General features: G+C 45.0%; 2 protein-coding genes across 5 annotated transcripts; one reads left to right on the forward strand and one right to left on the reverse strand.

The window, feature by feature from the left end:
• Positions 1–910: 910 nt before the first annotated feature.
• On the reverse strand, positions 911–3,609 carry LOC112892013. Of its 4 annotated transcripts, none has more exons than XM_025959059.1 (7): positions 3,239–3,595; positions 3,073–3,156; positions 2,896–2,968; positions 2,161–2,312; positions 1,879–2,082; positions 1,695–1,784; positions 911–1,258 (listed from the first exon to the last, which is right to left on the reverse strand). In XM_025959059.1, the coding sequence occupies exons 3-7, from the start codon at positions 2,900–2,902 to the stop codon at positions 1,160–1,162; spliced, it is 552 nt and encodes a 183-aa protein (XP_025814844.1). In that variant the 5' UTR covers positions 2,903–2,968; positions 3,073–3,156; positions 3,239–3,595; the 3' UTR covers positions 911–1,159. The 4 variants fall into 4 exon arrangements, 3 of the variants coding, with proteins under 3 accessions (XP_025814844.1, XP_025814842.1, XP_025814843.1); XM_025959057.1 differs by having other exon boundaries at positions 3,068–3,156; XR_003228644.1 differs by lacking the exon at positions 2,896–2,968 and having other exon boundaries at positions 3,239–3,603.
• Positions 3,610–10,181: 6,572 nt separating this feature from the next.
• LOC112894547 (acyl transferase 4-like) lies at positions 10,182–12,573 on the forward strand. Its single transcript, XM_025962295.1, has 2 exons — positions 10,182–10,640; positions 11,521–12,573. The coding sequence occupies exons 1-2, from the start codon at positions 10,182–10,184 to the stop codon at positions 12,358–12,360; spliced, it is 1,299 nt and encodes a 432-aa protein (XP_025818080.1). The 3' UTR covers positions 12,361–12,573.
• Positions 12,574–20,867: the final 8,294 nt, after the last annotated feature.

Consider the following 20,867-nt stretch of genomic DNA (forward strand, 5'->3'; position numbering starts at 1 on the left):
GCTTAGCCGCATCTAATATTGAGTGAATTGCTATAATTGTTCAATGTGAACCAGTTTCGTTAATTTATCCTATAAAATTTTATAGGTACCCAATTTAGAGGATTTGCTAAATTTTATTTTGTGGGCTGTATATCTTCACTCAGCATATTATATTGCTAAGTAGGGATAAGTCACATGATTGCGTTGCATAAACCACTCTTTGATGGCACTAAATCATTATTAAACTAAGATAGAGATGATAAATGCACCGGTTTCGTTAGTTAAGGAATTGATTTACACCAAATAAAATATAAGGGATGAATGACATACTTTTATAATACTTGAAGGATGAAAAATACATTTTTTCCGTTTTTTCATGATGGATGCCAGTGCAAATTCATGGTTGAAAGTATCCTTACGTGCTTGGATAAAGATATAGTTTTGATTATTATAGCAAGCCTTTTTACTATTATAGTAAATCATTTATATATAAATTGTTTGCATACACTACACCACAACACCCCAAATGCCGACAACAGTTTGGTCGGCAAAGACCAATTTAGCGTCTGACCATCAATCGCTATAGACTTGTACCCACTAACGTCTTGGGTCATTGAAAGTGGCGTTAGTATAAACTTATACCAACGAACAGTCCTATACAACTGAGTGTTGAACGTTCGAACAAGAAATACCAACAGACGTATGTATAGCGACTGACTGTCCGTTAAACTTATCCCGACTAATAGTTGAACTCTACATTTGTTTTTAGCGACAAACCATCAGACGCTAAGCAGTCAGATGATCTTACAAATCAGGCAATAATTAAGCTCACACACTAATTATAGCAGACAATAATTAACATTAATCAAAACCAAACAAGGTCACGTTGATCATTATACAAAATTGATTTCACTAAATACAAACACACATATAGCCCACATTGATCACCAAACAATATATATTGCTCAAAATATGTTAATAGAAGCCATAATGGTTTGAACTTGTACTAATAGCTCCTGGCAAAAATCTCACACTTCAACAGTACATAGCAGCCAATACATCAACACTACGCAGCAGCCAAAATAGACTAAGTGTTCACACGGCCATAAAGTTTGGTTGGCACACATCTCACATTTTTGGCTTGCATAACCATTACATTTGTTTACAAAATGTCTCATCTTTAGGAGGTCCAAAATAGCAGAGCATCCATGGGCACTTTAGCTGGTTGTGTAGTGTGTGCACCAACTGGTAGCGTTCCTCTAGCATCTCCTAGAAGTCCCTGAAAAACCAAAGTTGCCGTTCAATCAACATTTACTTCCATCAAGTCTCTGAAGTTCAAATGAAGAATAAAAAATGCTACAATTTGGCATAATGTACTGTGTACCTATCCATGTTCAATCATTTTCACAGCTACAATTAAATGCTAGGATTTGTTGAACAACACTAGAAGCTGTAGCACAGCAAGATATAGTTTTAATGGTACTATAAAGAATGAAAACTGGAAGATGTCTTCAAATTCAAGCCACATGTAAATGCAGGTGATCAAAAGGTAGCATCTACGACAATTTTGGGGCTAATCATCACTAAACAGACGGTAGAATGCATGGAAATAGACTACATATATGCTGAACACAAGAAGGCAGAATTGCATCCCTTTTCAGCACAACATTCACAACAACTTCACAATATTGCCTTCCAAGAGACTGACCTCCTACCTCAGTGCTTGGATTAGTTGAAATAACTGTACCCTTAGCCACAGGTTGATCAGACCTCAACATGGCATATAATATCACCTCCTTTCGAACCTAAATAGATGATGCATTTATGAGACTCGAATAAATATATGGAATAGATATCAGATCACAATTAGAAACTCTGTAGGAAGGCTGAGTGGATTACAAGTGCATCATTTGCAAAGCGAGGGGCAACATCATTCCTCGGCGTGGTTGTAATCTCCACGGCAGGCACTAAGGGGGCAGCAACACGCCTATGGTCAAGAAAGTTCCCCTCATCCTCAGAGTGATCGTAGTGCTGATCATTAGAAATATCATCTCTACACTGAACATCATGTCCCTCATTGATAAGTTCTTCGGATCTTGGGCTCTACATCAAGCATCAAAATATCATATAAGATTTTAGGTACTGGTGCAAGGCAAGGCAAAAGATATTGAAGTATTTTACCTCCTGGTGTCGTGAATTAGAACCATGCTGCGAGGTGGCTTCGATATTATGAATACTAGTGTACCCAAGTCCTATGAATTTCACCAATTTCTTAGCTTCATAAAAGTTTCTAGGTAGTGCTGAACCCTCAGGAAATGCATCATTGAGCAGATCTAGTAGTAGATTAAAACTTTTATCAGACCATCCTCCAAGGACTTTGATGTGAAGTAATCTGATTAGGAAACGCAGGCTTGAATAATTTTTGCAAGTAGGGTACAACTCTTGACTATTGGCTGCTACCAACTTTTGAAGGGCCACTAGTTCATCTGGCTGCTGAACAGAACTATTGTCTTCAAAATCCCCTCTATCATCTAAACTACAAGCTAAGTCTCTAAGCAAATCAGATATGTCATCTTCTTCATTGGACTCCTCTATAGGGTCAACACAACCATCATTCTCATGATTCACAGCAGAGGAGCTTGCTTCCCCATGTAAGTTCTATGTTGTTTACCCTTTTAGAAACCCATCACATATCAAGTGCTCACGTACACCACTTGCCTCTCTCCAAAATGAGTTAACACACTTTCTATGAGGGCACAATATCTTGTTTTCTACTGCTGAATTTCTAAATGCATAAGCTAGGAAACTGTTCACCCCTTGCAAATTTGCCTTCATGTGCCTACATGCAATTTTTTGGTTAAACCCCATGTTAACTACTGAAACAATTTTAGTATTTGTGAAACTATTGTGTTGTACCTAGCATCAGAATTGATCCATGATTTATCCATGCTTCTTTATGAGGAGATCAAGGAGCTCTCAGATTATATCTCTGGATATGAAAAAATACAAAAAACAGATAGTGTACTACACAACAAATCAGAAGACTAGAATAAGGTAACATGACATTAAGGCATAGCAAATACAGAACCATACTGTCACCAAGGCCTTCACCCAATAAGTTCTCCGCTAGGAGACCAACTGCTATGAATGCTTGCAAGATAAGCACCAGCCCGTTCCCTAAAGAGAGGCAATCAGGTTTGGAAAAAAGCCCATCTATACACCTTGAAACAAAAAGAGTACTGAAAATCGATGTATTTACCTAGGCTGCAATATAAATTTTTGGTGTACTGCAGGTATACAGATCAGCGGATGAGGCAATAATGAGGTGTCTGGTCAGAGAAAAATGTCAAGCAACCATCTCAATATAAATTTATCAAAAAGCAATTGAAAACTAAATGGATCCCATAAATTTATCTACAAAAGCTTTTTTAGTGCAATCAGGAGAAGGTGCCAGTTGACACTGTGCCTATCAGATACCACACAATCCATACATGATGCAAGTAGTTGATCAAAGATAAAAGTCAAGCAACCACCTGAAACATATTTTGCAAGATGTAATGCACGTGCAAGCTAGGTAGGGCAATCAATGGCTACTTAACTGTGTGCCTACCTAATTGGAGCATAAAAGGCCACATCAGCATACAAATCTTAAATTAAAAAAATAGATAAACAAATTGTATTTATTTCAGAATAGGAAGACACAAAAAAAATAGTAGAGTTTACGGAAAGGGAACAGTCACCCGAGACTCCAGGTGTACGTCCGGATACTCCGGACATCTTTGTCCGGATATTCCGAACTGGGACCCAGACACTCCGGGTTTAATAGGGAATTTCACAAGAAGTTTGTTTATAGTGGTAGGTTTGGTTCTCATAATTTTTTTAGATTCTCTTGAGCATAACTATCATGTCAACACCTGTAGATCAAAGTTCCTCTTGATAATACAGCGTTCTTATACTCAATTTCAAAATAAAATCTACTCTTCAAGTAAATTTGAAACACCGTTTTTCATTTTATTTTCGAGGGGTCATGCTTCGTAACGTGGTTTGCTTATTCACCCTTAGCACCTGCACACATACTTGATAACACGATTAAATATACATGTGCTTTGTCATCTACCACCAAAACCCACTAAATGGCCTAGTATATTTCACTTACGGGGGTCGCTGTGACAGCCCTCGTCGTTGGAACCCGGCAGTCCTTCGCTCTGTCGTCGGTGCGCCGCTTCATTCAAGATAATTATGGTGTCACGGAGGATGACTTCTCCATTCATCGCTTCCACCCTGAAGACTTTCTTCTCATCTTTCGGGAAGCTGCATTTTTGGAGCATGTGCTTCAGGCTCCACCACTCCCGGTCCCAGACATGGTACTTCATTTCCGTCGCTGGCGGCGCGTCTCTGCGGTGGATGCTGAGTCCATGCAGTTCAGGGTGCTGGTCGAGTTGCGGGACATTCCTTCCCATGCCTGGTCTGCGGACACCGTGCAGATGATTCTTGGCAATGCTTGCGCATGTCCGGAACCCACCCCGGCTACGGTCACGCGCGAGGATCTACGTCGTTTCCAGGCGGTGGTCTGGTGCATGGACCCGGATCTCATCCCCAATGAAGCTACAATCAGGATTCTAGAGCCGATCGATAGGAATATCGGTGCAAATCTTTACCTCCGGCATGAGCAGATTATTTTTCATAGCCAGCCACTTCTTCGCCACAGGGTCGAGGTGGAAATTCTTGAGATCCAGGACTGGATGGGCCATTCCTCTGATTCTTCTGATGGTCCGTATGATTTGCCAGACCGACTTGATAGCGAGTCTGATGATGAGGATGAGCACCCTGGTGTTGGGAATTACTCTTGATCGCACCCCTGGCCACCGCGTACTGTTTTCCGCAGGATGGATGCTTCTTCAAGCTCGCCGGGCGGGACGGGCAATGGCGATGGCGCTGTCGGCGTGGCCGGAAGGTGGCGGTGGGCCCGGGTGACCCCACCCCCCCCCCCCCTGGCTGGTCGCTTCGCTTCCCTCTCCGTTTCGGGCGCCGGGCTCCGCTGCGCTTCTTGAGGCCTTCTGACACCAGCGTGCGTGACGACCCCGCATTGGCCGCCCTCCTGTCTGCACCATGCCCTGCTGTGTGTGGGTTCCGGGTTGACATACCGGACCCAATACTATTTGAATCCGGTCTTGGTCGCCCCGCCGCTAGGGGACAACAGCTTGATGACAATATCGCCTGGCCCCCTGACCTGCCGCTTCCCCGGGAGCAACGGTTAGACTTGGATGGGCCTTGCTACCCTGTTGGGCCTGACTTGATGATCTTAGAGGCCTCTCTACTGTGCGCTTCGGTTGGGCCTTCGCCTCTCGGGTCGCCTTTGCCTTCTAGAGATTTGTCACCCCTGCTTCATCTTCATCAGGTCATGAGCCATGGATCGCCTGGGCTACTTTCTGTAAGTCCGAACCGGTGCCCCACTCCCGCCGCTCCAACTTCACCAACCCACAGCTCAGATGCTCCCGCTTTGGAATTGGTAGGTTTTGGCTCCGGGTCGCCCATCCCCACCTTGCCACTCCGCCGGATTCCATGAGGAATGTTACAGTCTCCAAAGGTTCACGTCAACCTCTGCCTGTTGAGATCCTATCCGGAGTTTCTACACCGGTCAAATTGGTCGCTAATAGCTTCGCATCCACCTGCTGCAGGACTCCTCCGCCTACTGTGCTCCGGGCCGCACCACCGCACTGAAGAGCCAAGTCGCCCGTGCTCCTGGTGTCCGTTCGGCGAAGCAAACGACTTGCAAAGAAATCCCGACATCGTGCGACGAAACCATCACTTCAGGCACAAAATGTGATGATGAAGTGTCTAGGCATGACATCCACCAGCCACCTGCCGGATGCTTCGGCGTTCCAACGCTACGTGGATACGCTTGCCTCTACCCTTACTACTTCGCAATGTGATGCTCTAGATGTTTTGCTCCCGGCTGGTGCTCCTCATGCCGGTGCGGTCGGGTCTGAGTCGTTGCTTTGAGCAACTGCTCCTGTTGTGGTCGCCATTTTGTGTACCAATGAATGCTGAAAACATCCTTTTTGTGGAATGTGCGCGGGCTCAATTCTAGAGCACGTCGCAATGTGGTTAGAGACCTTGTGGGAGAACACCATACGTCGCTCGTCTCTCTGTACGAAACTAAATTGGATAACTGCGCTGACTCCTTGGTTCATGATACTCTAGGCCTTGCTTTTGACTTTTTCTCTCTCCCGGCAGCTCACACTTGTGGTGGAATCTTGCTTGCCTGGAACCGTGATGTGTGGTCAGCTTCTTGTCCCTTGCGTCGCGATTTTTCACTCTCGGCTCGCCTTAACCTGAAGGCAACTGGGGAGGAATGGTGGATTACCACTGTCTATGGGCCGCAGAGTGATCGAACTGCGCGGCCTACGGCAAGTCTGTCCAGGGACATGGATGATTTGTGGTGATTTCAACCTGATTTATAAGTCAGAGGATAAAAATAATGGTTGCTTAAATCGCCGTATGATGGGGTATTTTTGTCGCTTTATAGACGATATGGAACTCCAGGAACTGCATTTGAAAGGGCGACGGTACACATGGTCTAATGAGCGTGACTGCCCCACGCTTGAGAAGCTTGACCGGTTCCTCGTCTCCGACGACTGGCTCGCAGCTTTTCCTAACCACGACTTGTCGGCACTCTCCTCTGAGTGTTCAGACCATGCTCCGTTGCTCCTTCGCACGGACTGTGCCCTCTCTCACTTCAAACGCTTTCGGTTTGAGAACATCTGGGTCAAATTTGGCGGGTTTCTTGATACGGTCGCTGCTGCCTGGAATCAGCCATTGCCATGTGAGGAGATTGATGCCTTTCGTGCGCTGGATATCAAGCTGAGGGCCACTGCTAAAGCCCTTAAAAGCTGGAGTGCTAAGCAGGTGGGTTGCGTCAATTTGCAGCTAGCTATTGCGAAGGAGATTGTGTTGAGGTTTGACTGGGCTCAGGAACTTCGTACCCTGGCACCCCATGAATTAGCTCTGCGCCGTAAAGCAAAGCTTAACTGCCTCGGCCTGGCGTCCCTTCAGAGAACCATCATTCGGCAAAGATCTCGTATTACATACCTGGCTGAGGGTGATGCTAATATGAAAGTCTTCCATTTACAAGCCTGCCATAGAAGCCGCAAGAGTTTTGTTGAAAGTGTTCGCGTTGATAATACTAGATTGGTGCGTGAGGAGGACAAAGCTGCTGCTTTTTTCCAACACTTTGACAACATCCTGGGTTCTGAATGCACTCCTGAAGTGCTGATTGACTTCAGCAAGCTGGACCTTCCCACTTTTATACATCACAGTTGGATTTCTGCTTCTCGGAAACTGAAGTGTGGCAAGTAATCCAGGAAATACCCGTCGATTGCGCGCCGGGGCCGGATGGGTTTACGGGCTTATTTTACAGATCCGCCTGGAACATCATCAAGGGAGATATTATGCGTGCTTTCCACGCGCTCTGGTCGCTTGATGCGCGTAGCCTCTACCTTATTAATCAGGCTTATATTGTGCTTCTCAAGAAGCGTGAGGCCACCGAGATTAATGACTATCGACCAATCAGCCTGATCCACAGCTTTGCTAAGTTGTTTACCAAAGTTCTTGCTACACGGCTCGCCCCTCTTATGCATCAGCTGGTAAAGCCAAACCAAAGTGCTTTTATTAAAGGACGTGTTATACACGAGAACTACAGAGCTGTGCAGCTGTCGGCAAAATTGCTGCACCGGGTGAAAAAATCTTCTGCTCTCATCAAGGTTGACATTGCCAAGGCCTTTGATACTGTGAACTGGTCATTCTTATTTAGACTGTTGGAACACTTTGGTTTCTCTAGGAGATGGATTAATTGGGTTGCCATGCTCCTATCGTCAGCCAGCACTAGGATCATTCTTAATGGGTTACTGGTCGCCGAATTTGCCATGCCCGCGGTCTACGGCAGGGCGACCCACTATCGCCGCTCCTCTGTGTCTTGGCGATGGAAGTTCTGAATTCTTTGATCAGAGCTGCTGATGGCTTGGAGCTGTTTCACAGGCTGCACGGCAAATTAAAGGAGAGGGCTTTTCTTTATACAGACGATGTTGTTGTCTTCCTTGCAGCCAAACAACAGGACTTGGTTCTGCTCCATACCATCCTGAACCTCTTTGGTCGCGCCTCCGGGCTGCAGACTAACGGTAACAAATGTCTCATCGCGCCAATTCAATGTAACCTTGAAGACACTACAACTTTGATGTGTTTCTTCCCTGGCAAGCTTGACCCGTTCCCAATCAAATACCTTGGCATCCCACTGGGCATCACCAAGCTCCGCAAGAGACACCTGCAACCTTTGGTAGACAAGATCAGTAGCTGCTTGCCGACATGGAAAGCCAATCTCCTCAACAAGGCCGGTAGAACGGTGCTGGTTAAATCGAAACTTTCTGCCATACCCATTCATACCGCCATTGCTGTGGAAATTTCCCCCTGGGTCATCAAATGCATTGACAAGCGACGACGCTCTTTCTTGTGGAATGGAAGTGCAAATGCCAGAGGGGGCTGTTCTGCTATTGCTTGGCCCAAAGCTTGCCGCCCACCTGACCTGGGGGGACTTGGCATCTTGCATCTGAAAATTTTTGGGTATGCACTGAGACTGAGGTGGCTGTGGCTGGAAAAAACAGACAATCTCCGCCCATGGTCGTGTCTACCAGTGAAGCATGAAAACATTGTCATGGCAATGTTTGAGGACTCTCTCTCGGTCGCGGTTGGTGATGGCAACAGTGCATTGTTTTGGAAAGATCGGTGGCTGCAAGGAAAATGCATTGAAGAGATTGCCCCTTGTCTGTTTAATGCGGTTAGACCTCGTGTCTGTGCAACACGAACCGTTGCCCAAGGTTGCTCCCAGAGAAGTTGGGTTCAAGATATTTCCGGAGCCCTGACCGTGCAAGTGATTCTGGACTATCTCTTGCTTTGGGACTTGATTGAGGCTACCCAGTTAACCCATGGTGTGCAGGACAAATTCCTTTGGAAGTGGACTGCTGACAATATTTTTACCACAGCGTCTGCATATCGTGATTTCTTCATTGGACTGTCGTCGATTGCGGGCGCTAAGACCCTATGGAAAACACGTGCGCCCGGAAAATGCAAGTTCTTTGGTTGGCTCGCTCTACGTGATCGCTGCTGGACAGCAGAACGGAGAAAGAGACACGGATTGCAACAAGATGACACCTGCATGCTGTGCAATCAAGAGGTTGAATCTATTTCTCATCTCCTTGTGGGATGTTCTTTCTCCAGGCAGGTTTGGTACAATTTTTTACACCGCATTGGTTGCTCCTATGTGACACCGTGCCCATCTTCGGTTCTCGCTGATTGGTGGATGGCGGCTCAGAAACGTTTTGCCAAGTTAGAGCGTCACTGCTTTGATTCGCTGGTTGTCCTGATCTTCTGGATTATTTGGAATGAGCGTAACAGGAGAATTTTTTACCGCAAGGCGCGCTTGGTAGAAGATATCAATGCTTTGGTCATTGAGGATGTTGGCGCTTGGTTCCAAGCTGGCTTCAAGACGCTCACCCCTTGCTTGCAGTTGCTAAGGCTTTCTCCCGGTCGCACATTAACAAACATGTAATTCTTTTGATACGGTCTTTATCTTTTTCTTTTTCTTTCTGGTCGCGCGAACTGCAGTTCATTGTTGTTTCTCTTGTAAACACTTTGCTTCTTCCCTCCTAATGAAAAATATGCTGAAATGTAGAGGAGGTCTGGAGGTATCATGGAAAACATTTTCTAAGAAAACCGTCACCATTATAGATGGATGCTTGTACTATAGATGGATGCTTATAGTCAACTGTCTCCTCTAGCTATCGGGATGCTCCCAGTGGTCCTTTCTTGTAAGGTTTATGAAGTAAAAAAACAAGTTACTCCCCAATCCTACGTTTGTCAACGATCATCACCAAAGTCAATGATATTTGTCTGTCATTGGCTATTATATGTAAATGACGTCTCGATATCAGTATATATTTTGCCTCCAAAGTACGTAATCCGGCCTATATATCAATTATTGCTCAAGACTCACGACTGTGTCAAGACTTAAGACTGCTCCCTAATGCTAGTTCCTACATATACAACACCTTTGCCAACCGCACACTGTCGCATAATACACACGAAGCAAGGCCTGCAGCACTGCTAGCTAGCGAGCTCGCCATCGAACAATCACGCACGCATCCAGTGCCATGGGGTTCGAGGTGCGGAGGACGAGCCGGTCGTACGTGCGCCCGGCCGCGGCGACGCCGGCAGGCTCGCTGGAGCTGTCCGCCATTGACCGCGTGGTGGGGCTGCGCCACATGGTGCCCTCGCTGCACGTGTATCCGCCGCGCGGCTGCGGCGACGGCGCCGGCGGCGAGGGGCAGCTGCAGCAGCAGTCCCCCGCGACCGTGATCCGGGAGGCGCTGGGGAAGGCGCTGGTGGACTACTACCCGCTCGCCGGGCGGCTCGTGGACGGGCCCGAGGGACCGGCGAGCGCCCGCGTGGAGTGCACCGGCGAGGGCGCGTGGTTCATGGAGGCCGTCGCCGGGTGCAGCCTGGAGGACGTCGCGCGCCTCGAGAACTACCCGTTCGCCATCCCGGAGGGCGACCTGCTCCCGGACGAGGCGCCCGGCGTGGAGCCACTCGACCTCCCTCTCATGATGCAGGTATAACATATTCCGTTTCATTTGAAGTTGATTAGTCGAAGAAGGCATCTATCCGGAGAGTGCTTTTCGGATAACGACTCGCCGAGAGCCCTCAGCTGGTCACCTCCATCAGATCAGCGTTATCCACTTCCTGCAGCAAAATAAAAAAAAAAACAGTATCCGCACGCTCCCGGCTCGATCCCTCATTTCGCCACCATTCCAAGCACAATTGTTTGTTATCAAATACAAGAACATTAGATGCTAAGAGTATATTCTAAAAGACCTAGTTATTCCTTCCTTTCAATTTTTTTGACATTGTCTATGGTAGGATCCATTTGGCATGGTTTTGCCCGTTTCTTTCTCCACCGTTGCTATGCACATTGTAGAGCTACTGAAGCACATGAACCCGTTCCTTTCTGATCTCTCCCATAAATAATCTGGCTTTCATGGCAACTGAAGCAAGGAGCTACACTAGCAGAAGCCATCCCAGCACACTTGTAGACCATTTCTTGAGTAGTTTTGTTAGCCATGCAACATTGGAATCGTACATACTCTAGTACTCCATAAATTGTTCTTATGAGTCTATTTTATACTTGGTGTCTTGGCCCCTCTATGGTAAAATCCTTGACTGAACCCGTCATACATATCCCTTTCTGCTGTCTGTGCTGCTGCTGATCTCTTGAGTGACTGAGTCTCAGCTGGGGTGCAATACTTTGCGACCAAAGAGGACTAGCTAGGCCATCATATCAAATCAAACACATGAGTTGGTTCATCAAATCAAACAATTGAACGAACATCATTACATAACAAAAAAAAACAAATTTCATGTTCAAGTTCGGATTTATTGCGATCGTGATTAGCGGCTCGAGCAAGCGTAATTCTTTACTGTGTCTATCTGCAGGTGACCGAGTTCACGTGCGGTGGCTTCGTGGTGGGGCTGACCTCCAGCCACTCCATCACTGACGGCCTGGGCGCTGGGCAGTTCATCAACGCCATTGGCGACTACGCCCGCGGTCTCCCCAAGCCCCGTGTCACTCCCATCTGGTCCCGCGGCGAGCTCATCCCAAAGCCGCCGAAGCTTCTCTCAGGCCCTCTTCCCGTACCGCGGATGTCCGAACTCAGGTACCTCACCGTGGATCTGAGCATCGACAGCATCGAGCATGCCAAGTCCCAGTTCCTCCAGTCCACGGGGCAGCGCTGCTCCACCTTCGACGTCGCCATAGCCAGGTTGTGGCAGGCGCGGACAAGATCGCTGCGGCTCGCTGACCCATCGACGCGCGTCAACCTCGGCTTCTTCGCCAACACGCGGCACCTCTTGCGCGGCGGTGCCACCGCCGGATTCTACGGTAACTGCTTCTACACGGTGACGGTGAGCGCGGAGAGCGGCGAGGTGGTGAGCGCGGACTTGGCCGGCGTGATCGACTTGATCCGGGACGCGAAGGCGCGGCTCCCCGCCGAGTTCGCGCGGTGGGCGGCGGGTGAGCGCGTGGAGCCGGACCCCTACGACCTGAGCTTGTCGTACGAGTCGCTGTTCGTGACGGACTGGACCCGGCTGGGGTTCATGGACGCCGACTACGGCTGGGGGACGCCGTCGCTGGTGATACCCTTCGCGTTCCAGCCGTTCATGCCCAAAGCTATTATCGGCGCGCCGCCGGCCCCCAAGGCGGGGGCAAGGATCACGACACAGTGTGTCGAGGAGGTGAACTTGCCGGAGTTCAGGGACGAGATGGAAGCATTCTAGAACTGACACCACACTATGCATGCTCTGATATAGAGGGGCGGAGTTGGCGTGCATCATGCAGTACCTGCTCATTGACGTTGTACGTATCTCATGTCAAACATTGCTTGTGGACTTGTGGTGTTCCAGTTATGGAAATTGTAATAAGGTACAGTTTGTACCAAGGCTCTATTATTTCCTATAATGAAGTATAAAATTTCTAAGAAGATTTTGGTCTGTCTATAATGTTCTATAATGTCTGGCATATATCTAGGGGTGGTAACAGATCATATGGCTCTAGTGGTTTTTTCACAATCCAACTTGGCCGTTATATTATCTAGACTAAATTTTATAGCCCTTTATCATATCACCTTCTTTTTTTTATAAACCGGCAGGTATTGCCTTTTATATTTTTTTGAAGCCTCTCTTTTGTAGATGTTGATTAGCACAAGAGCATCTGGTTTGATTTGCACCAAGCCCTCTACTAAAATAAACTAGTAGGACATAAGATTGATATGCAGCATGGCTTGCTTACACACAAACCATGAGGTCTCGCGGTCACCAAAGATAGATAATAAGCCTGTAACATAAACAAGTTATGGACTGAGGCAGTGACCTTATATACATCACCCACCAAAGCCTGGTTCCACTTACTCAAGGAGAAGAAAAAAAGTAAGAGGGAGAATATGAGAAAGAAGAGGGAGAGGAAGAAGAGAAAGAAAGAGGCCTATGGGATGAGTCATGAGTGTCCCACCCAACTATCCTGCATCCACCATTGCTTGATGTTGTTCCTTTCTTAAGTTGTTTCTTGGGAAATCCTACACGAGTTGCCCCCTCAATCCTCTTGTATAATACTATCATCTTCCATCTTAGCCTCATACCCATCCCCTCCAGTGTCTCTCACCTTATATAAAGCTGGGAGAACGAAGTTTTGATTTATAAAGCAGCGGGCCTCCAGCGTGTCACCTTAGAGCATCTTCAAGAGCCTTTCTAAAATCTACTTCCTAAATCACCATCTTGTTTTCTATATCTTTGTACTCTCCAACCGCTTTTCTATATCATGTGCATAGTCTAGAGAGCAATTTTCGCTCACCATCTTTGGCTAGCGAGAAATTCGGAATAGAGAAAGTCTATATTTTGATATCCAATTGAAGAGGCTGTTGGAGGGTAATTTTTAACTAAAATATCTATTTCTAAAGATATAAAAAGTCTCTTGAAGATGCTCTTATAGGTTTTTTTTTTTTGCCAAAGTTGAACTGGTATGGTTTACGATAAACCTAAATGGATTTATATTTATGATAAGAGAAAGTAATGGACAATACGTATGCACGGATCAGTGGAATCAATTAAAACTAGGTGCTATTTGTATAGGGTATTGCTCACATACCAGCACACACCTATCCATATCCATATGAATTCCACAATAAACCCTTAGCTGTCCAGGGACATATTACCGTACCTACACTGTACCTAAAAACTGAGTTGCACTTAGTTGCCCCAAAGTTGTGCCGTTATCTCTACTATAATAAAACTTAAGCGGGAGTTTTCCGTCGTGTGTCCCCGGGTGCGATCCCACTTAATCGGTCTTTCGTCCAGCCGACATCGATCGCTCGCCGTCCGATTGTTTGGATCACCGTGTGCCTCTCGACCCCTCCACTTCCCGTGATGCCCGGCGTCGCTCTCTCCTTCCCCGCTTAGGCTCCCATGGCCGACCCATCCTTGGTGCTCATCTTCCTCCCCTAACCGTAAAAACAGAGTCCCCGTGTCCTCCTCTCTCTCCTCGGCTGACTTTCCTCGCCGGCAGTGGCCAAAATCCGGACTCCGGTGAAGTTCCGGTGAGGAACTGCTTCTGTCAATCGTAGCTTGGTAAACCAAGAACTGCCGTCCTTGCATGTTGCTGCCGTACCCATTTGTTGGCTTGGAGAACGAAAGCAGCAAGTGGCCGTGAGCCCCTTGATCAGGAACGAATGTCTAGGATTAGATCAAAAAATACCCTTTCATAATCTTCCAATATAAAGCTGCTATGTGGCCTTTCATAGTCTAAGTCAGCCGGCACACCTGCCTGGAGCCCTAGATCACTACTGATGTAGCTAGGGAACACAGACTTGTTAGCACGTGGATGCATAATTCGTGGATGCTCAATCAATTATATTAGTTTAGTGATCTCGTTTTTATGGATATATAATTCATGGATGCATTACACATAAAAGTTCCTGTTCTAAATGAATTTAGTTAAGCTTGGGTGTCAAGTTCTTTCTGTAGTTGAGTATGATGGGTCTTAACTGTAAATTATTAGCTAATGTACAGTTTAGCAAATACCACATGATCTGATTACATAAGGTTAATTATGTTTCATCAAATTTGAGATGTGTGCCCTGTACTACGAGGCATTATGATCAGACTGGATTAGCATTCTTTGAGGAGTATATCCTGGACGACAATCCATAATATACGTTAGAGTGGATTAAATTTCTCTCTGAATGGCTGCAACATTTTCAGTTATATTCCTATGTAAGCACATTCTTTTTTGGACTCTCTAAATTACATGGCCGTTCCACTGCTGTCATTAGCCATACATAGTATTTAATTTTAACTGACACACATCTTTGAGTATTCATGTGCTAATCCAGTGTTTGGTTTTTTATGCACTGTTAAGTGTTAACCAAATAATATATGATGCTTTTTGGGCAGACTATGTTCCAGTGTTAGCAACATTATTCGTAACCATTTTTCAATTTAAAAATAGTCCAAATTATGTGTAAGAAGTATGAGTCTTTGATGACTTCATTTTTCAGGCCGCACATAGTGAAACAACTTATATAAGGTATATGATGCTCAGGAAATAGAATAATTCTTTTATCAGTGCTCAAAATTGAGTAATGCTTGCCCTACAGTGCCTTTGTGATTATCAGATTTCTTAACTCCAAAAATTTGATTAGGTGTTGCTTTGAGCACTGGTTAAAGAACTGTTTACTAATTAATTTGAGGCTACCATGGTACTATACTATGCCAAAATAAGTTACCGACCTTAATCTTGTTCCTGCATTAGATATCTGAATATATAGAAAGCATACATAATTAGACATTATTCCAAGCCAGCATGGCTTTTGCATCGTATGATTTACTTCAGCTGCAGATGATGGAATTACCATTGCTCCATTGAGTCCAGGGATTCACATGGCCTAGAGACACCTTATGTGTTGTGCATGTTGGCTGAAATGCCGTGGCTGCTGGTCCGCTAATCCGGTGATTGTTTTTTTATTTTTTGTTAACTGGCAAATATATTATGCTTTCTTGCTCCTGATCGGATCCCAGCTGCACCATATGGGCTAGGTACAGCTCCATCAGTAGTAGATATATTTTACTGTTTTGGAGTTACTGAACTTATATGTGTTGGGTTTGTGTGGTTAGGTTTTCTGGTATGTTGAACCAGAAATGCCACTTCTGAAACTCTATGACTATCTTGCGCCGGTAGTATGCATCCTAGACCTTGACATGGTTTATTTGCTAGAAGGTTAAGAAAGAATAGTATGCATGTCTGTCCATATGCCTATAACCTAGCATAGATGCCATGCATTTTGCTTCTGCAAACTGAAAGTTCGGTGTTATGCTATCTATCCTCCTCTAAGGTGTGTCTCGGCCCACCTTTATTTTGCTCTTCCTTCTTTTTACATCTGATCCATTGTTGAAGTTTCAAAAGAAAGGTATCACCTACATTCAGACTACAATGGTTTTTAGTTTATGCTGATGGTTCCTAATTAGTAATTACTTATATTTAATAGGAGGCATCAACAAATGGTTACATTTTCTCCCAATCGCTTTCCACAAATTATTTTTTAGAATGGTAATTGCTGATGCAAGATTTCCAACATTGGTTCATGGAAACAATTAAGTTCCCGCACATTTCATACAGTTCTGATAGGTTCTGTTGCAAAGTTGATGATTTTATTGGTATATCATACCCTATATCACATTATGATGCATGGAACTCTGCAAATGATGTCGCAGCCAATTATGTGAAGGTTGTGTAGTCTTTTTTAGGATTGTTTGGCAGGACAAAGGCCTTAGGCCTATAAGCTAACACTTGGTTTCCATAGTCTTTCATTGCACAACTTGATAGGTTTGTGCCCTTTAACTTAATGATTTGCTCTGGTCGCCATAATCTGATGCATATGTATATCTACTTTCTGTGGCAAATAATATCATCGTGCGTTTTTAAGGAGGTGGTGTTCATGGATCCGGTAACCAATGTGCATGGCAGAACTCCATTAGGAGAGTTGTCCAACGCCTCTGCCGGAGGAAATGCACCCAATTCACCACCACAAATAGTTGACCCTAATGGGCAGAAAAAAGAGATGGCTAGAGCCCGAGCTGCATCTAGACGGCAGCAATGTCCAACGAACAGAGGAGTGAGATAAATGAGGAGCGTCGTGAGGCATATTATAGGCGGAACTTCTTGATTGATGCATTAGCACACGAGACAAACGCATATCGAAAACTATTACCTGCTAATGTAAAATATTATCTTAGCCGCATTGCATAGAAAGATGTTTAATTATCTCAAATACATTTTTGAATTAACTATATTTAATTATCACATGATTAAACACTATTATTAGCTTACTGAAACCTTCGTATATTGCATTATAATCTTACGTTGCCCGTAGCAACGCACGAGCACGAACCTAGTTGATATAGAAAAGCGGAAGTACCAGCATATAGCATATATAATTCAGAACGAATAGCATTAGCATGATCTATGAGGATATGTTATTAGTTGTCGTGCTATATATGATTGATGATCGGTCGTTAGGCCGTCAAATAAATTGGTATTATTGCCATATAATGAGGCAGCAGAGCATAATGGATACAGATCCTCGTATCATTGGTTTATGTGCATTTGCTGCCCTAAAGTAGAAGGATCCTGGTCCAATAGCAGTAGCATTGGAGCCACTGTTGGTGACGAATTCTGCCAGGGAATTTACCATACTTGTAAAATAGACGTGCGTGTCACACGTGTTTTAAAAATTCTAATATACAAGAGTTTTCAAAAGATCTAACAGATAATGATTTTAGATGATGTAACCAACAATTAGCGTTTCACATATTAAATTAGCCGATAACCAAAAATATAACCCATGTCACAGCCATTCCAACCTGATAGTGAGAGACACTGGAGAGGGGGCCTAGGGGGATAAGCCCCCTCTACCTCATCAAAATTAATGGATATTAGTAAAGTTCTTCTCCATTTTTGTGAACAAACGATAAAGAAGAAGGGAGGAAGAAAAAGAGAAGGGAAGGAAGAAGAAGAGAAGGAAGATGAGCTCTCTCCTCATTTGGCTGTTGCATTCGCTACTGCTGGAGAGGATGGGCACGAGGAGCCACCGAAGATGGAAGATGATAGCTTTATACGTTCACATTTTCCTGATAGATCATGCTAAACCTGCTGATTGACCCAACCGGTATTTTTTTATAGAAAGATTGGCCCAACCGGCTGTTGTGGGCTTGTGGCCCAACGGTGACACGAGGAGAATCTCTGCGAAGCACGAGCAGGTAACGTCGCTGGGAATAGGCCTGTAGGCGGTCCCCTCGGCCCACAGAAGGCCGGTCAGAGAAGCCCAGCTATACACGGACGCAGGGCCCAGGTGGTTGCGCAAGTCCGGAGAGAAGGTGAGAAGAGTCCAGGGGCCCGCCCGTATTCTTCTTTCTTGGTATGTGTGGGCCCGTATTCTTGAGAACTAACGGGCCCTGCTGGGCTCCAGGTCTGAATTTGGAACAGATTAACAAGAACTCCTGTTTGTTGTACGCTCACATTTTTTTTCTTGTACCCTCACTAACTGCCAAAGGATTGTTCTACGTTCACATTTTTTTACAGTAGATTGCAAACTGCTCCGTTGAATTTTTTTTTTTGCAAACTGCTAACAAACGAACCGGTTATTGTTCAGCCTTACTTAAGAGAATGTGACACGTAACACAAAGTGGGCAGCAGCAGAAAAACCTGACATGCGGCAAGTGTCCTGGTGCCGACTGAACCAAAATCTGACATGCGCTGACAGCGCCTACTTTAAGCAGAGAACTAGCACAGTGAGAAGAGGGCAGAACATGAAGCAGCGTCTACCCTTATCCTGTAAACTATAGTGTTACCCATTGAGTTCATTGACTGAATGCAAAAAGGCCTAACTCAAATGTGAGCCTTTAATTACTTTGTGACCGAATGACGATATATATAAATATATATGATATATATATATACACATATATATATACACATATATACATATATATATATACAGACACACACATATATATAACAAGTTTTATCTACGCTCGCTTGCAGCTACTCTCACTATCAGTATACTATATGCGTATATCCACATCACATACTTATTTACCACTTTGAGTATATTCATATATTAATTCTAAGATACTTCAAAGGAATATGTATGAAAAATTTCAAAAACATTCCTATTTTTTAAATATATCATGATTATACATTAGTACCAGTATATAAAAATGAGTATGTCCATATACTCCATGTATAGTCACATAAAAGTATACCATCACAGATGGTCTAGTATGACACATATACCTCATACATACTTTTCGTTGGGTCAGATACGCTCTACATCATGAGATACACATGTAGGAGTAGCTACAAGCGCGTGTAGATATATATATATATATATATATATATGCGTATCTCATGATGTAGGGCGTATCTGACCCAACGAAAGGTATATACGAGGTATATGTGATCATACTAGACCATCTGTGATGGTATATACTTTAAGTATAACCATACATAAAGTATATGGACATACTCATTTTTATATACAATATTAATATATAATCATGATATATTTAAAAAATAAGGATGCTTTTCAGTATATTAGAATTAGTATATGAACATATTCAAAGTGATAAATGAGTACGTGAATATACACACGGTGGTATACTGATGATGAGAGTAGTTACACGCGAGTATAGAAAAAACTCATGTGTGTGTGTGTGTATATATATATATATATATTACCCTTCACTTGCTGCTGTTTTCCAATCAGAGTCTAGCTTTAACATTTCAGGTCGTGCATCGTGCTCCCACAAGGACGGGGATGACGGTCCAATCTTTCGTTCCCACGCACTCAGACGACCTGTCTCTGTGCTATCCAAGCCTCCAAGGCCGGCGGGTTCGGAGCTAGGGAAATGAAGAAAGCGAGAGTCCGAGACGACAAGCTAATCCAATGCACGATGCTGGCGCAATCAGGCTTAAAACAGGATTGCTAAGCATGGCAGGTGCGCGTTACGTTATTATTAGCTTCAGCGTCGAACGAACAGTGTACGCATCAGTGGCCAACGACAAGTGATCAGAACTCCGAGGAGTGAGCTTGAGTTGCTCTGAAGCAACGCATGCGACTGTGCCGTGTTCTTTATCTTTTATGCATGTCCCCAATAATAGTAAGATCCAACAGCTTGCGTTGTCGTATGTTCTCTGTTCCTGCATGTCATCACGTACAGTTTTTTAGGCAGTGGCGGAGCGTGCAGTTAATCCAAAGAGGTCGGTTGCTACAGTAGTAACGACAGCCATCTTACAAGTACCAAAACAAATGCTAAATAGCAGTACAGGGAACTTCGGCGAGATGCGAGAGGGAGGGACTGAGGGCACCATACGGTTCTGTTGCTTGTTGCTTGCGGTTCTTTAGAAATTTTCATAAGCTAAGGGGGGCCGGAGCCCAGTATGACCCCCAACGTAGCTCCGCCAGTGTTTGTAGGTAAGGTGATCACGCTTTGCGCGATGCACGGGAAATTTCTCGCCCTTGACCAGCAGATAAATTAGATGGATCGAGTAGCCATCATGGTGTTGCAAGTCCCCACTTCTACAGCAGGATGCATGTTCGAAAGGATTGCATGGCGGCTAGATACCTTTAATCAAGTTAGGAACACATCCATTCCGTCGACAGGGAAGTAGTTTGAGGTACAGTACCGCCAAGTGCCAACCACCAACAGTCTGATCTCTGATGAAAAGGTCTCCGGAATGGATATACCGAGAGGAAAATGACTACTAACACAGTTAGTGGTCGCTTCGTCTACATTGACGATGATGCTCGCCGATCACCCAAGTATGCCTCTTGCAGCAACGAGCAGCTGTTCATATTTGTCAACGCCGGGTCGCGACGGCCTTATTTTTGTGCCCCAAAAGTAATTCCAACTTTAGTTTGTGGACTTGTCCCGAGAGCGGAGATGAACGCATGCATGGCACCAACTAGAAGACGCCGAGAAAAGTACTTGTCGATGGGAACCGAATGCCGATTTGCGCAAAGACCAGAGACCGGCTAGGGTTGGCTTTTTGGTTGGATGATGTTTCGGAACCTGTTAAACTAAGGCTGCAGACTGAAGACTCGACAGACAAGAGTGTTTAGCAAATCCACGCAACCATTCCTGAATAATTAGTGTCCTGCTCAAGTTTAAGACTTTGCTGTGGGAAAATGCAAGCTTCCACGCGCAGGACCGAGGTGACAAATCTGATGCTAACA

This window comes from Panicum hallii, chromosome 5, assembly GCF_002211085.1.
Source record: "Panicum hallii strain FIL2 chromosome 5, PHallii_v3.1, whole genome shotgun sequence".
NCBI lineage: Eukaryota > Viridiplantae > Streptophyta > Magnoliopsida > Poales > Poaceae > Panicum > Panicum hallii.